This window comes from Penicillium chrysogenum (assembly GCF_028827035.1).
Source record: "Penicillium chrysogenum strain IBT 35668 chromosome Unknown utg000005l_segment0_segment0, whole genome shotgun sequence".
Classification (NCBI taxonomy): Eukaryota; Fungi; Ascomycota; class Eurotiomycetes; order Eurotiales; family Aspergillaceae; genus Penicillium; species Penicillium chrysogenum.
In genome coordinates, this window is record NW_026622753.1 from 6,482,550 (window position 1) to 6,497,722 (window position 15,173).

Below are 15,173 nucleotides of genomic sequence, written 5' to 3' on the forward strand. Positions count from 1 at the left end.
TCTTTCTGTGGACCTGTGGTTTATATAGACCTGCAGGCTCTTGCTTATCACTCGCTAATCCGGGGTGTTACCCGGTCTACGGCGATTTCGTGATATTGCGGAATTACGGATTTAACTATTTATCAGCAAGTAGTCAGACCTCGGGAGGCATCTAACTATTGAGCACTCAGTCTACGCTCAGACTATGCCCGAATAAGCACCTTGGCACAATACTATCTATCTACTTTGCGACTTTTTGATGGGCCTCGATTTTGTTGTGATATCTCATTATCGGAGAGAATTGTCAAGTGATAGAGTGTACTGTAGTATTCTCAGCCAGATTTCTTCCGTTGAAATGCTTGACAACTTCAATCCAATCAAACCTTGGAAGGATTCCTGGTATATGTAATAACTGCCAAAGAAAGACAACGATATGAATGAGTACCAAATCTGATCAGTCAAACTTCTATGAACCACACGTGATCTGAGCATCAACTTAACTACCACCCCTTCCCCCTTTCCAGTCAGTTTATTTCAGGGATTTTTCGTTTATTCCTCTCTCTTATTTTGTCAACTAAAGTGCCCACCTTCTGCAATTGATCGCAATGCCCGAAGAGCCGCTACCCTTATACAGATTAGAATTCAAGTCATTTCGAGACTAGAACGGTGACCGTCCATCACAGACCGTGATATTTCACAACAATGGCTCTTTATGGTGGATCAAAGTTACCGTGGATTGGTCACTGCCAACACAGGTATTAGCTCTGGGCTATTTGAAACGCCGGTCCATCTTTCAAGAATTCCTTGAAGCGATTGATTTCGGCCAATTGCAGCTTTTAGACGATACTATGACAAACATTACTTTAAGCTTGACCGAGCAAAGTCAGACCTCGACCGGGCAAAGTCAAAACTCGATCATGTTACGGGAGGGGCATGGCCATCAAGACCCAGCGAACTTCTTTATTGCCATTGCCTATCAAATCTGCTACAAGATCGCAGAAGATCCAAAGAGGGTCATGTACCCAACGTACCCAACTCTAGAGCGGGATCGATGTTTACCAATATTTGAGGCTCGTTGTTTGCAGACTATTGAGGTTATCGCTCCAACAGTCTCCAAAGTTATGTTTGAGCAACATATATTTGCTTACAAAACGATTGACCGCCCTATCTATGAGCCTGAAGACACGGAACATATGTTGAACGAGATTGATGTCCTTACACAATTCCGCGGACTTCCGAGCATCGCGCAGCTAGTTGGCCTAGTTGTATCAGAGAACCCGTATAAGACCTACCCGTCAACCGATATGCCAATAGTGATCACAGGATTTCTTCTTGAATACTATTCCGGAGGGTCACTTGAGCAAATATTCGAGGACGAGTCTCAATTTGAGTCTCAATCTGATACTTTGCTAATACAATGGGCCTTACAAATTGGGATAGCATTGAGATCATTACATAAGAGAGGGCGTACTCATCTTGATATCAAGCCGTCAAATATCGTTTTGGATGCCAATGAACATGCCGTCCTTATCGATGTTAGCGGGACCGGTGGTTACGTGTGGGAATGGCTTTCACCTGAGATGCAGATCCTCATTCAAAACATTGAAACAAGTCCTGCCAACACGCCGTTTGAGGCAAGGGTTGCCACGGATTGTTGGGCTTATGGAAGATTGCTTTCGGCTCTCGCCGAAAAAAGTGGGACACCTTGGATTGGTAAAAAACTGCAGTTTGTCGCTGATGGTCTGACCGAGGTGGCGCCCGAATCTCGCATCTCGCTATGCGACGCTCTCTCGCAACTGGATGAGAAGGCGTAGTAGTCGTCCACAAGAAGCTGAACCCTGTGGAGGGCAGAACCGTGTACATCAACTGCACTTTTTTTCCATTCAGCAATACACTTTCCTCCATATTCCTCCATCAACTCAACCATGACACCTGATGACCGAGATCTGTTCGGTTTCTGTTTCTATTTCTGTCTCTGTCTCTGTTCTCTTCGCTATGATCTTCCTTCGACGGCTAGTCGACACCGCTTCAACAATGGGTTTCTGCTGCCAGCGCTTGATTTTTGATGATCCATATGCTCGCCCAGCTCGCTAGAGTCTCGGGAGAATTCTTACGTGCTTCATTGGCAGCCGCATATGCCTCATAAAATGGTTGTCCTTCAGATTCAGCAGATAAATGTCTCGGCCGTTTGGAAACCTCAGGGTGATCAAGACAGGAAGCCTGTGCCTTTTCTGTAAGACCGTATGTTCGACGCTTTAAAATGGTGAGTAACGGCTTACGGACTTCCAAATCGGAGTTACTACCACTCTCAACATGGTGGATACAGCGCATGAATGAGTCGCACTTTAATAGAGTAATGTAATCCACGGAACTTGTCGCCCCGAGTAGGTACCTATCAATGAACGGAGATGGACGGCAGCAACAAGCTCCAGGGGGTATACCGGTGACTGTGTACTGTGTATCGGCGACTCATCCCCCAGAATGCAGGATGTTAGGTCATGCATCAGCCACACATTAACAGGTTCACGAGAATGGGGAGAGGGTGTATTCATTTACTTGGTGGCGGGGCACTTTGGTTTGGTGCTAAAAACCGAAGATCGATTTCTTTAAATGTCATTTTAATTTCAAATTCTAAGTAATAGGTGATATAATGGGATATAATGGGATCAGTTCTACCTAATGAGCAAAAAGCGGCAAGGACTAGAAATCAAGTACATGGGTACCTAGGTATGGGTTTAAACAATTACTTTAAAGTGAACATAGTAGGGAGAAATGTAATTAAGTGGGTAATTGAAGCTATTCAACTATCTATCTAGCAAAGACGGGGGCTACCATATGCCCGAGAGAGTTAGAAGACAGGTACCCCTACACTATATTACTCTTTGAATGTCGCCAAAATGACTATGATAAAAGTATCAAGTTCTATTTCCAACAAGATCCCTAGAGACTTCACTTGAGTTAGCATGGATCCATAACTAAGACACAGATTGCAAAACACAAGGTAAAATCGGCACTCAGAAACCCGTCTTGAAACATATAAGGTATCAAATTTCACCATGAATGGTAAGCCACGGATAGAATATCGTCATTGCGTGCTATAAGAAAAAGAAAAGAAAAGAAATGGAATGGAATGTAGAATCGACAGAATGGAAGTGCATCGCGTACCTGAGCTAGCCGGCCCCGCCCGGGAACGGGGGGGGACCATCACGGAACAGTTATCCTGAACCTGTCATGTAGATGGTGATCCTTGACTTTGATAGTGGGAAGATTGAATTCCAAAAGCTTTTATGTTGTGTGCGAACAACATTTATGTTATAAACCCTTTCCACACATATCATCAAGACTTCATATTTCGAAAAAAAACCGTCCCATATCAAAACAGGATACCCCGAAGACGGATTGGGCAAATCCAAAACATTTTCGGGGATTCGGCGAGATTTGTGCTATTGGAAGTTGTAGGGATCATGATTCACCCTTTCAGATACTTTATACGGGTGATCTGTTTACGCGAGCAGGGTGCGGCCCTATCCTGCTCAGGGCTGATCCACGATGTCGTCATTGATATTGAGATTGACATTCCGCATGAACTGTGACCCTGTAAGGAGTAACAACCGCCGGATTTTTATGGAGAATGCTGGGCATTAGCCAATTGGTCAGGCAAAAAGGGTGGGTTCTTTAGTTCCGTAGTTTTGTGATTCTACCACCTAGTTAGTATCTTCTTATAGTACAACATAGGTCTAAATGATGTCTACATTACACTACATACAAAGTCCTAGAAGAGAACATTATTCTAAGAGTAGGCGTGAAAACGCAGTCAATACACTGCCATATAGCAAAATGCTGAGTTGATGGAGACTGTTGATGTGGGTATGGGTTCACAATGCATCAATAGATACGGCACCTAATACCAACAATCGCAACTCAGATACTTGAGTATTGTCCTCCAGCCACTGCTTCATTTGGCTACGAGGTATCCCGGTGGGAGCATAGTCTTACTATAAGGGGATTCCCCCTACTGAGTTCAAATGGCCAATAATGCTCTCAGCTTCATCTGCAATGTCACGAACCCAATCTATACAAACATTTCAATGTCATTGTATTCTGTAAAGCCCCAATTGCCCACTCAGGGAAAGATGCCCACATGCAAGGTTGGATCGAAAAGTTAGAACAAAAGTACCATAGACAGCCCCAGACAGCCGGATTGGGCAAATAATGGAGCCGGTCGATCAGCCGGCGCTTGGTATATAAGACGGATCTCCGCAGTGGCCCGGATGTGTCGACTAATGAACCCTCCATATATCCTGAAGTATTATATATATCACGCCCAACAATAGTGCGCTCTTCAAAAAGCCCCCCGTGGGTATCGCGGGTATCGCGGGTAGGACGGGTTGCAATTGCTTCTTGAATCCGACACTTTTGAGTCGTTCATCGATTAATGTCAATTCAAGACGCCGGAATTGGGACACGATGAGTTCCAATCATCCTACTTGAACTCTTCTCCCACATTGGGGGTTTCATACTGCACTGCACCCACCATGACAGAGAATAATGAAGACCCCGAGTCTTCACACGACAGACAATCTTCCCGAATCGAAGCCCCGCCCGATGGAGGGCTGAAGGCATGGACACAAGCCTTGATGGGCCATTTAGTGGTGTTTAACACCTGGGGGTACATCGTCACCTTCGGCGTATTCCAGGCCTACTACGAATCAACGCTTGGCGTTTCAGCATCGGCTATTTCATGGGTTGGATCCGTACAGGTGTTCCTCATTTTCTTTGTCGGGGCATTCTCCGGTCGGGCCCTAGACGCAGGCTTCTTTCACTCGGTCTTTTGTGTCGGGGTGCTTCTGCAGCTCGTCGGGGTCTTCATGACATCGCTTTCCAAGCGCTATTGGCAGCTATTTCTCGCTCAGGGTATCTGCACAGGCCTTGGTAGTGGTCTGCAGTTCTGCCCTGTGATGAGTCTGGTCGCGACCTACTTCTCGGGGAGGAGGGTGTTTGCCTTGGCATTTTGTCTGGTTGGGAGTGGAACTGGAGGTATGCTTCTTCCCGGCTTGGTGAAGGCTCTCCTGCCGTCGATCGGATTTGGTTGGACGGTTAGGGTGTTGGGGTTTGTCATGCTCGGGACAAGCATCCCTGCTATTCTCCTGTTCCAAACTCGACTACCCCCGCGTAAGGCTGGCGCCCTCATTGAATGGTCGGCGTTCAAGGAACCTACCTATGTGCTTTTCTGTCTGGGCATGTTTCTGAATTTCTGGGCGTTATACTTCGCCTTCTATTACATTGGTGCATTTGCCCGTGACACTTTGGGCCTGACGTTCTCGGACTCGGACAATTTGATCATCGTAACCAATGGAGCAGGAATAGTCGGCCGCCTTATCCCTGCTTATTTGGCCGATCTCAAGTATGGACCTCTCAACACCATCATTCCCCTGACTCTGGCTGCTAGCGTGATGATGTTTTGCTGGGCTGCCGTCCATTCCACGGCAGGCCTGTACGTCTTTGCCGTTCTCTACGGCATATTCTCCAATGGTGTGCAGGGTCTCTGGCCATCAACACTCTCGAGTCTTACGCCCGACCTAAGCAAAACCGGAGTCCGCATGGGTATGGGCTTTACGATTGTGAGCTTTGCCTGTCTGACTGGCCCACCCCTCGGTGGAGCACTCATTGCTAGAGCCGACAGCTACATTGGAGCGCAGATCTGGGGCGGGTTGGCCTTCCTTCTGGGGGCGTTGATTCTGGTCGCTGCTCGTGTAATAAAGACCGGATCAAAGATGTGGGCTAAGGTCTAATCCAGTTGCCTGCATCAATCCTAAGAAGATCTGAGACTTTGTTCGTGAAGACTGTGGTATAATCGGAATTTGTCCCAATATCCTTATAGGAGGAACATGAAAAAATCATGGTATCAAAGGGGAAAGAAAAGGTCTGTGACTATAGGTCCCAGGCGGGTTCATCAAACATAGTTCGACACTCTGCAATGGTTAATCAACTTGTTTCTCCAAGAGAGAAGGGAACAGGCTCACTCAATTAGATTCCCATCAGGATCTCTCACGTATACACTGCGAATCTTCCCAACGGCCCCGGTTCTTTCTACAACCTTGGCGCCTTCCAGAATCTGTAGAGATCAGTCTCTTATCTGCACCATTTGCACCATTTGCGAGAGGGAAAAAAAGGAGAGTCCATACTTCGACTCTGGCTTCTTGGAAGACTTCCAGGACCTTTTCGACATTCTCGTCTGTCAAAAAGCACAAATCGGCACTTCCTGGCATAACGTCCTGGGCCTTGGGTTCGAATTCCTTGCCTGATTGGTGAAGGTTTATTTTCTGAGAGCCAAAAATGAGGGCATGTCTGTTATCGTCAATGTCTTTTGAACATCCACTAAGATGGCGAAGAAAAAAAAGAAAAGGAAAGGAAAGAGGGGTTACCTCTGGATGGATTGGTTAGCTGGTGAGGTAAAGATCTCGTGCCGCATGCCGAGGTAGGTTGTATAGAATGCCACGGTCTTGGGAATGTTGCGGACTGTTAGGACCAAGTGGTCTAGAGATCTGACGGCGAACTTCCCAGCCATGTTGGAGTAATCAGTACGAGTAATCAGTACGGAGTAGATGTGATGATATTCAAGGAAGCCTAACAGACCTCGGAGGTCAGCACTGGCCCCAGGGCCCTGGAGCATGACTCAGCAGATATGGGGGCCCCGGGGTGTTGCTTCAATACATCCAACCTTGGAAGGTTGACTTCTATGTTTGTATGTACTTTACTGAATTGGTAGTTCTACAACATACAAGAGCAATTGACATTTGATAAATGAGAAGTGGCTGAATCCATGCTATTAATTAAAATGCATTCGAGACCGGATGTAGCCACAAGTCAATTCCACTTACCCCGCTGAAGCCCTGAGGGGATAGCTTCACGTATATTTCTTGGCATGTGGCTCAGCCATCAGTGAGATCATCGGGCATTGGACAGGACAAATGCCGCAACAGGGATAAGTAGCGCTAAGTAGCGCAAGATATACCCATACAATCCAACCCTGGAGGTATAAGAGGCACCCCGCATAATCCCAGCACGTATTGTGAATAAACACGGCATAGCAACAACCATGTCCTATGCCACCTACTCCAACGCCCGACTATCGCAGTCATATTCCTCCAAGCCCCGCAAAACCCTCCGCTCACCAGACCGCGACATCGCCTTCCGCAACCAATACATAGCGCGCTCAAAAACAACCCTCGTACTCAGACCATTCGGCAGTCCCCACTCCGCCTTCGCATATAAGATCACCGAAGAAGATGGAACGCCACAGTTCACAGTGACCGGTCGCAAATACACGGATCGGTCGTGTCGGGAGTTCCGCGATGACTCGGGTCTGCCGCTTTTCGAGTTACATCGGAAATGGTCGTGGACAAATAGTTGGTCGGTTAGCTTGCCCGGGTGTGATACTGCGACGATAGCTACTGGCGCTCCGCGATGGACGCTGGGGAATACTTCGTTTGGGAATTTTGATCTTTCGTTTGAGAACGCGGCTGCTTTTCAGGGGAAGCGTGGAGATGAGAAAATGCTCACTTTGCATATTGAACGGCATGGGAATGCGCTGGCGCTTTTTGATGTTGTTGACGGAGATAGGAAGGTTGCTGAAGTCCGGGAGAGTATTCACCATAATGAGAAATTGGCTTTGATGAGAGGCTCTAGGCAAGGGTATCGACCTGCTATGGATGTCATTGTAATGCCTGGAGTGGATATTTCATTGGTGAGTATTCGAGTCTTTGGGGTCTTTGGGTTCTTGGTATATATATTGATAGATTGACTGACAGTTGTACAGGTTTCGACTATCGCTGTTATTGTATATGACTGGGTTTTTGGTTCTAGTTGATCAAGTTCCTCTATTAATTTTCTATAAATCAAGCAAATCAAGCAAATGCCAAGGTGTTTACGATTCTTGTCTCGGGCTTGGCGGGTATCTGCGAAGTCTTTTCTATCAACTTCACTTTAACCCAGCATTCTAGCACATTCTATTGCTTTGTGCAAACAAATCCATATGTGCCACATGCTATAAAAGAGGGGATCTCTTATGAATCTTCCTTCTACTATACTACTCTGTATTATACATATATACTCACTATCCATGTTGGCTGTTGACTAGCTATCAGAATCCTTACGCCTATCTAGCCTTGAAGTTTCTCATCTATCACCATGTTCATCCTGATAGCTTGGCACTGCACATCGAAAAGTTACTTACATTAACAAATTCGCGAGGCCTATCTTATAGGGTTAGTTTGGAAGCACCCGATCCTTTATTCTGGTTATCTTAACTATATTGATACCCAGTCTTGGGCTGATTGGAGTGAAGGTCGTCGGCCTCGTGGAAAGACTATAGAAACCTCGCTTCTCGGGTCCTGTGGTTCCTGATGGTGTACCCATTACAGGCCCTCCTGATTGCCCGCAGACCTTTACATTCCCGATCCCCCGCTCAATTAGCAATACCGTATATATGAGGAAGGGAGAGAGGCATGAATACCTTTGCGCAGCCCTATGGCTATGCAGTCACAAGCATACTCAAAATTCACTAAGAAAGGGGTGAAGAAGACTGTCCCGCTGGTTTGCGACCGAGGCCGTAAACCCGATATTAGGGATACCTTCAATATAAAGCACAGTTATCCTTGGTTTAAATACGCCTGTTAGACGAGCCGAATCCGGGGAGATAGTCAGATAGTCCCGAGGCCCTTGCTGCTCTTCGAGTTCTTCCCTCTTTGTCTATATCTTGGAATGCATGGGAAAGACCTTTGGCTCTATCGTCGGGTCTTAATTATCAAAGTTCTGGACCCTGTTTGACTCCCATGCCCCGAAGAATCAACAGTAATCTCAGAGTCCTTGTCTCTAGTTTCTTGCTCGAAGCTAAAAATGCCCTTGGGCCCCTGTGTGGGGACAAAGGCCGTTACTACTTGAGTACTTAGGTAGGTTGAATAACCTTCCGTGCTACCATTTATATTGGCTACCTAGGTAGTTATTCAGTTATTCACATGATAAAATAACACGTTGCCCCTCATTTGTATCAGTTGCTTGACAATCTCATCTCTTTTCCCAATTCCATGCTAGCGTAACACTCCGACTACAACTGTGCCAGCACATCAGCTACAGAATTCGACCAAGTTCGCCTTCTATTTGTGCCCCTTCGTGGTCTATCTTTGAGGACTACTCATACTAGACTCTGTGATTATCGGAACTCCCTATTAACACCATGTTCGACTTTTTGAGCGCGCCAATCATCACATCCTCGCTGAGTGTTCTGATGGGCTCTATAGTCCTCTACTACCTCCACACAAAGATCTCAGAACGAGTTCTAAACAACTTCCAAGTCAGCGATACATGGATCCCAGAGAATGAGCTAGTCCTCTTGACCGGCGGCAGTGGTGGCATCGGCAGGCAAATAATGGAAGATCTTTCTCGCCAGAAAGTACGCGTTGTGGTCCTCGATATCAACCGGCCTACCTTTGAGCTTCCAGAGAACGCCACATTCTATCAAACAGATATAACATCGGCCAGCTCCCTTTCCGAAACGGGCACTGCTATTCGGAAGTCGCACGGAGAGCCGACCGTCATTGTGAACAATGCAGGCGTTTACCACCACGGCACCATTCTCGGAATGCCAGAGGAGAAATTGCGCCAGACATTCGATGTCAACATCATCGCCCATTTTCTCATCATGAAAGAATTCCTTCCATCTATGGTCCGTATGAACCGTGGCCATGTCATTACAGTAGCCAGTATGGCGAGTTTTGTCACTTCAGGCGAGATGGTGGACTATGCTTGTGCTAAATCTGGCGCTCTTGCTTTTCAAGAAGGCCTTCGGCAAGAGTTGAAATATTGGTACAAGGCTCCAAATGTGCGGACGAGGTTAGTTTGGGAAAGTCTTTCTTCGAAGAGAGATCGTGCTAACAATAGCTAGTATCATTCACCCTTTTTGGGTTCAGACGCCCATGATCAAAGGCTTCACTAAATATCAAGCTGACTTCGGTCAACCACTCCTGGATCCGAAGGACGTCTCCCAGGCAGTGGTGGAACATATTGTTACTCGGAAAAGCGGGCAAACTATCATTCCTCGACATTTCACAGTGGCTGGATCACTTAGGGCCTTGCCACTATGGTTACAAGAGGCAATTCGGTCATACATCTCGAGTATTATCCTGCGAGTAGGGATCAAACGGGCTGCTGATGAAAATTCTGGCTCGCTTGTTCCTTAATTCGGGTTGGATATTAAATCGACATTACAGTCAAGGGGATTTTGAAACAGAGTATCAACGTTGTCTCCATATGAAATGATCAGGGGGTGAAAGAAGGAATTAAGAGGCCTATGTCATCTCTTGAATCGTATACAGAGTAGTTGTTTCCGAACATCCAATTTCATATGTTATAGCTCCAGTATGGATTCTGAACCGAAAAAAAAAAAAAAAAAATTTAATTCAAACCCGAAAATCCGGACGCTGTCTAAACAATTCCAAAAGAGGCAAAAACAACCTCCTCCCCTCGAACCCAGCACCAGCCTTCATCTCCTCCTCTCCATACGCCCGCAGCTCATCCCACGAGATCCATTCCCATACATCGCACTTTTCCGGCTCAAGTACCTACCGACAAGTAAGCCACATATTTTGTTCTGTTCCAGTACACGGCCATATGGGGATACGGGGGTACGCAATAAAACAAGGAAAAAATCCAGTTCGCATAAAAATCGCAAAACCACAAGAAGCAAACATCAACTTACCCGAGGATCAACACCTTCGTCACAGACACCACCCATAAAAATGGTAATGTAGTGCTTATTCTCCGCTTTCATAATCGAATTCGTGGCATTCAGGAACCGCACATCCTGGATCTTCAGACCTGTTTCTTCGAGGGTCTCACGGGTCGCGCAGGTCTCGAAGGATTCGCCGAATTCGAGGTGTCCACCTGGTAATCCCCATGTGCCTTTAATCACAAATGGTAAGGATTGATTCCAATAGCTTATATTTGCTTGTTTGTTGCATGTGTAGGGGGTTTATAGGGTATTGTATGCACGTACCGGCGCCCAGACTTCCCTTTCGCTTGCCGATGACGAATTTGCCTGCACCGTTGAAGACGAAGACACCGATTCCGACTTTTGGATCCATTCTATTCCGTATGCTGTACGGGTGTTTTGGAGAGAAGAAGTTGAAGTGTGACTCTTATCAGGAAGTGGGGGGGATGATCTCTTGGCTCTAAGGGGGAGATCCTGTGCTCGGTATATTGCAGATATTTTTACTCTGTAGATTAGACTGTCGCATATTTTACAATGTACGATGTACTCCCGTATTCTGATTATATATATCGAATGCCTCACGGGCACAGTAGTCTCTTACCTTGAACGATATAAATCACTATTGTGTGATCAAAACAATCACATCCTGAACCGAACCTGATCTGCATCACATACAGGCAATATGCCTGTTTCCCATGGAATATTCATGCAGTGGTTTAAGAGCCAAAAGAGAAGTACATACTTAATCCAGTAATGTAGCCAGCGATCTCCAATTTATGCACCCAATATTGAACTATAAGAATCCCATCACACAAAAGCAAATGCTACAGACTATCACGGCCTCTCCAGGACATGATCTGTCAAGGCTGAGATCAATCTTCAATGATCTTCATAAAGGGGATCACGATCTTCATCTAGTTCCCGCTTCCATCATATAGCGATGTGATCTATACAAATCCATTCACCTCCTTACTCTCTTCCGGTATATTTATACCCTTTCCCATACACTCCCAGCATATCAATTCTTTTGAATAAACTCCAAACCCTCGATTGAGAACATTCTCCTCAGAATTCAAATCCAACCAGGCAACAATCCATATAATTTCCAATCTCCTAAGAAGCCAAAATGCACATCAACATCCTCCTCACACTGTCCACCCTGACAGCTCTGAGCAGCAATGCCGCTGCTCAACTCCCCCTCAGCGGCCTCAATGGACTTGGTGGGCTAGGCAATCAGGGGGTCCCATCCAGCACGCCCATCCCCACCCTGACGAAGAGACCAGCCAAGCCAACCCCATTCCTCTCTAAGGCGCCTACCTTGCCCCTCCCGGCGCTGAACGCTAGAGACAGCTCTGATACAGAGCGTGGTTACGAGCCGGGTGGTCTGTTGGGTGGTCTTCTCGGTGGACGCTCTACACCTGAGGAAGCGCTGGAATCCCCGGAGAGTGGCTTGTCGGGCGATGGCGTCTGATGGTGCATTCTCAGATGCATCCTCACCTGCGCTAGAGAGTCTTCTACTGCATACAGATCGTTAATTGAGCAACTTGAGGCACCAGGGTCTTGTGTTAGTGTCTCTTGTGAAGGTTGAAGGAGGAACAGGACTTTAACTATGTCATTGTATCTTAATTCCGTGGTATTTTTTTTGGCTCCGCTGTAATATTGTTGAGTAATAAATGTTAGTTGCAATGTCTTACGTCAGATACATGGTCAGCCCTAGAGATCACCCTCGTTTCACCCAATGGCTATCAGGACTATTTGATATTCCAACCTCACGGCTCAAACCGAACACAACGCGAGCTACAGACGCCTTTACAGGCACAAACGAGGGTAAACCGCTAGTAATAGACCCGCTCAAGCTGCGGACGGAATCGTCCCCTCGAGTAATCTATCTGCATTGGGCAAGTGAAATTGCTGATTGATTTCACGAGCTGATCCCGCCAAAGATCATCATACACTCCTGTGTTCATGAATATCACCTCCCCCAAGGCTTTGAGGGGATTGCTTTCTTGGGCAAGGAAGTATTCACTGGGCACTGATGTTGTGACCTTGTAGAAAGGGCCAATAAAGGTGATAGCTCGAAGATCACCACCGCCTCGAAACACAGCCAAGATTCGGTCTTCATCCACACCAGCGTCAACGAGGTATTCATCTTCATGATTTCGAAGCTTTCGTCGATTATCAGAGCCCGTATCTGAGTATCCCAAGCCCAAAGCGACCGTCATCGCGTTATACACGTGGCCCATGTCTCTTGCCCAGAGGGCAACCACTTTGATGTCCGTATGATGATTTCTCTCTAACCATTCACGCCATCGCATTGCTCTTGTCCAGGTGCCGAAGAAGCTGACGAATGGCGTTGGGACCTTTTCCATGAGAGGTGGCTATCGAATGCCGAAGAATCTGGCGAATTAGACGAGTCGATAAGACTTCTGGGTTCTTCCTCGCAGCATTTGTCGCACTCCTTGCCATCGCAAGATGCGCGAAATAAAATCCAGGGGACTTCATGATTCCTCAATGGTTCAAACGGGGGGTTGACCATAGTGACTATGTTGGTGTTTTGAACGTCAGTAGATCAAGACGAGCTGACCGAATGGAATGTGTTGGGAAAATCGCGAAGAAGAAAGGTGATGATGCATCTATGGAAAGGAGGCGGTGTATAAGGCGACGACATGACAAACGAGACAAATTAGGCAAATGCTCAGAGAGAGCTCAGTCACATTGCATGTACGCAGGTATGTCAACAGAATGGGATATGTGATCACTCAGCACGCACTGGGGATAAAATGGACTGCTGAGTTTTATCAAAAGAAGAGGTGAGCACTAAAACGGGGGAATGCGAATAGATTGAAGGCAGGGAAATAAATAGTATATTGGTGAAAGGAGAGATGCGAATAGGCATGTTAACAGAAATGTGATCTCTCTCCCCGCAGATCCTCCTTGTTGGTTGTGTCATAGTTCAACCTCCCGAGGTCGACCCATTTAAGACTTTTTCTACTCCACATGTCTACTCGGAACCTCGAGTCCAAGCCTTTGCAGAACATTCTCTTTACTTTCAGCTCATTCATTTCAAACCATTATATCCAACATGGCCTAGCGTCCAGATTACCCAGTGACACTTCCTGATGGTCGCCTAGTCTGCGGACCACACGGACTCGTAATCTGCGGCTACTGCACCGTTGACTACAGCTTTATGGATGAGATATTAGCGGAGGATGACGATGATGACTCAGAAGCCTCAGACCTTGGCAGTCACACAGACGACATTGATCGGCCTCGCGTTGACTACAGCTATATGGATGAGGTGTTAATGGAGGAGGACGATGATGACTCAGAAGCCTCAGACCTTGACGACCACACAGACGAAATTGATGGGCCTCCTCTTGTTGTTATCGGTGCGCCCTCGTCTCGCGGAGAGCCCAGAGTCGGCACGGGACGCGTCTTCCCTACAAAGTTCAAACCCTCAAACCCAAGCAACACACCACAGACGCTTTTCCCACTCCGCAAAACTCACAACGCCACGCCACCTGTGTATCGGTTCATTCGTCGCAACAATGAAAACCAATTCCTGATCTACACGGATGGTGCGTGCTTAGACAACGGCGGTGCCAATCCAAGAGCCGGCTGTTGCTTTGTCTACAGAAACCCCACCCAGAACTCTGAAATCTGTGGCCACACAAGCTTTCCTCTCGAGAAGCAAGGCCCCACGGGCATAGAGCACCCGCAAACAAGCAATCGGGCTGAACTGCGCGCTGTCATTGCCGCTATGCGGTTTCGAGCATGGACTGGGGAAGGATGTCGCTGTCTAGTCATTGCTACTGATTCCGAGTACGTCGTTGAGGGTATGACGAAGTGGGTGAAGGGATGGGTGCGGAACAACTGGAAGACGAGTGCGGGAGAGCCTGTCAAAAACAAGGACCTTTGGGAGTGTTTACTCGGGGAGATGGAGCGATGGGATGAAAGAGGAATGCGCATTCAGTTCTGGCGTATTCCAAGAGAATGGAATACAGAGGCCGACCAGCATGCTAAAGTAGCTGCTACTGAGAGTGCGTCTCGAGAATTCCAGGATGTTCTCGGCGTCCTTGTTTGAGGCGATCCGAGCACAGACCTGCCAGACCTGCCGGCCAGCATTTCACACTATCCATACGTGAGGAGTTATGGAGTTGTGCATAGCTTTAGACGACTCTTTCCCACCGATATCAGTTGAGGACGTTTTTTTTTTACAAATCATATTCGAAATGTGCAGTCATTAAAGAATAATATCAGAAAACCACCCTTGCCCAAAAACAACCCAAAACAATAAGAAGTCCCAAAAAGCCCCCGAAAATAAGTCATAAAGGAATTACTATACAACCCAAACGAGCCATGACTATCACACTCAAGGCATCTGTTGTCTCTGTCCAAATCACCAAAAAATGCCATTCCACACGAG

General features: G+C 46.9%; 9 protein-coding genes across 9 annotated transcripts; 6 read left to right on the forward strand and 3 right to left on the reverse strand.

Annotated features, from left to right (window-relative positions):
* Positions 1-827: 827 nt before the first annotated feature.
* N7489_010859 (uncharacterized protein) lies at positions 828-1,793 on the forward strand (the record flags this gene model as incomplete). The annotated part of the gene is made up of 1 exon (XM_056716608.1): positions 828-1,793. One exon carries the CDS (start codon positions 828-830, stop codon positions 1,791-1,793), a length of 966 nt encoding a protein of 321 aa, XP_056564230.1.
* A 2,721-nt stretch (positions 1,794-4,514) lies between these two features.
* N7489_010860 (uncharacterized protein) lies at positions 4,515-5,771 on the forward strand (the record flags this gene model as incomplete). The annotated part of the gene is made up of 1 exon (XM_056716609.1): positions 4,515-5,771. The coding sequence occupies one exon, from the start codon at positions 4,515-4,517 to the stop codon at positions 5,769-5,771; it is 1,257 nt and encodes a 418-aa protein (XP_056564231.1).
* Positions 5,772-5,932: 161 nt separating this feature from the next.
* Positions 5,933-6,652, reverse strand: N7489_010861 (VOC family protein; the record flags this gene model as incomplete). The annotated part of the gene is made up of 4 exons (XM_056716610.1): positions 5,933-5,951; positions 6,003-6,094; positions 6,165-6,327; positions 6,405-6,652. The coding sequence occupies 4 exons, from the start codon at positions 6,650-6,652 to the stop codon at positions 5,933-5,935; spliced, it is 522 nt and encodes a 173-aa protein (XP_056564232.1).
* Positions 6,653-7,078: 426 nt separating this feature from the next.
* On the forward strand, positions 7,079-7,849 carry N7489_010862 (uncharacterized protein; the record flags this gene model as incomplete). Its single annotated transcript, XM_056716611.1, has 2 exons — positions 7,079-7,726; positions 7,799-7,849. The coding sequence occupies 2 exons, from the start codon at positions 7,079-7,081 to the stop codon at positions 7,847-7,849; spliced, it is 699 nt and encodes a 232-aa protein (XP_056564233.1).
* Positions 7,850-9,214: 1,365 nt separating this feature from the next.
* Positions 9,215-10,217, forward strand: N7489_010863 (uncharacterized protein; the record flags this gene model as incomplete). Its single annotated transcript, XM_056716612.1, has 2 exons — positions 9,215-9,870; positions 9,923-10,217. The coding sequence occupies 2 exons, from the start codon at positions 9,215-9,217 to the stop codon at positions 10,215-10,217; spliced, it is 951 nt and encodes a 316-aa protein (XP_056564234.1).
* Positions 10,218-10,436: 219 nt separating this feature from the next.
* N7489_010864 (nucleotide triphosphate diphosphatase NUDT15) lies at positions 10,437-11,120 on the reverse strand (the record flags this gene model as incomplete). Its single annotated transcript, XM_056716613.1, has 3 exons — positions 10,437-10,598; positions 10,736-10,938; positions 11,033-11,120. 3 exons carry the CDS (start codon positions 11,118-11,120, stop codon positions 10,437-10,439), a joined length of 453 nt encoding a protein of 150 aa, XP_056564235.1.
* Positions 11,121-11,873: 753 nt separating this feature from the next.
* Positions 11,874-12,218, forward strand: N7489_010865 (uncharacterized protein; the record flags this gene model as incomplete). Its single annotated transcript, XM_056716614.1, has 1 exon — positions 11,874-12,218. One exon carries the CDS (start codon positions 11,874-11,876, stop codon positions 12,216-12,218), a length of 345 nt encoding a protein of 114 aa, XP_056564236.1.
* Positions 12,219-12,582: 364 nt separating this feature from the next.
* Positions 12,583-13,116, reverse strand: N7489_010866 (uncharacterized protein; the record flags this gene model as incomplete). The annotated part of the gene is made up of 1 exon (XM_056716615.1): positions 12,583-13,116. One exon carries the CDS (start codon positions 13,114-13,116, stop codon positions 12,583-12,585), a length of 534 nt encoding a protein of 177 aa, XP_056564237.1.
* An 818-nt stretch (positions 13,117-13,934) lies between these two features.
* N7489_010867 (uncharacterized protein) lies at positions 13,935-14,831 on the forward strand (the record flags this gene model as incomplete). Its single annotated transcript, XM_056716616.1, has 1 exon — positions 13,935-14,831. The coding sequence occupies one exon, from the start codon at positions 13,935-13,937 to the stop codon at positions 14,829-14,831; it is 897 nt and encodes a 298-aa protein (XP_056564238.1).
* Between the last annotated feature and the right edge of the window lie 342 nt (positions 14,832-15,173).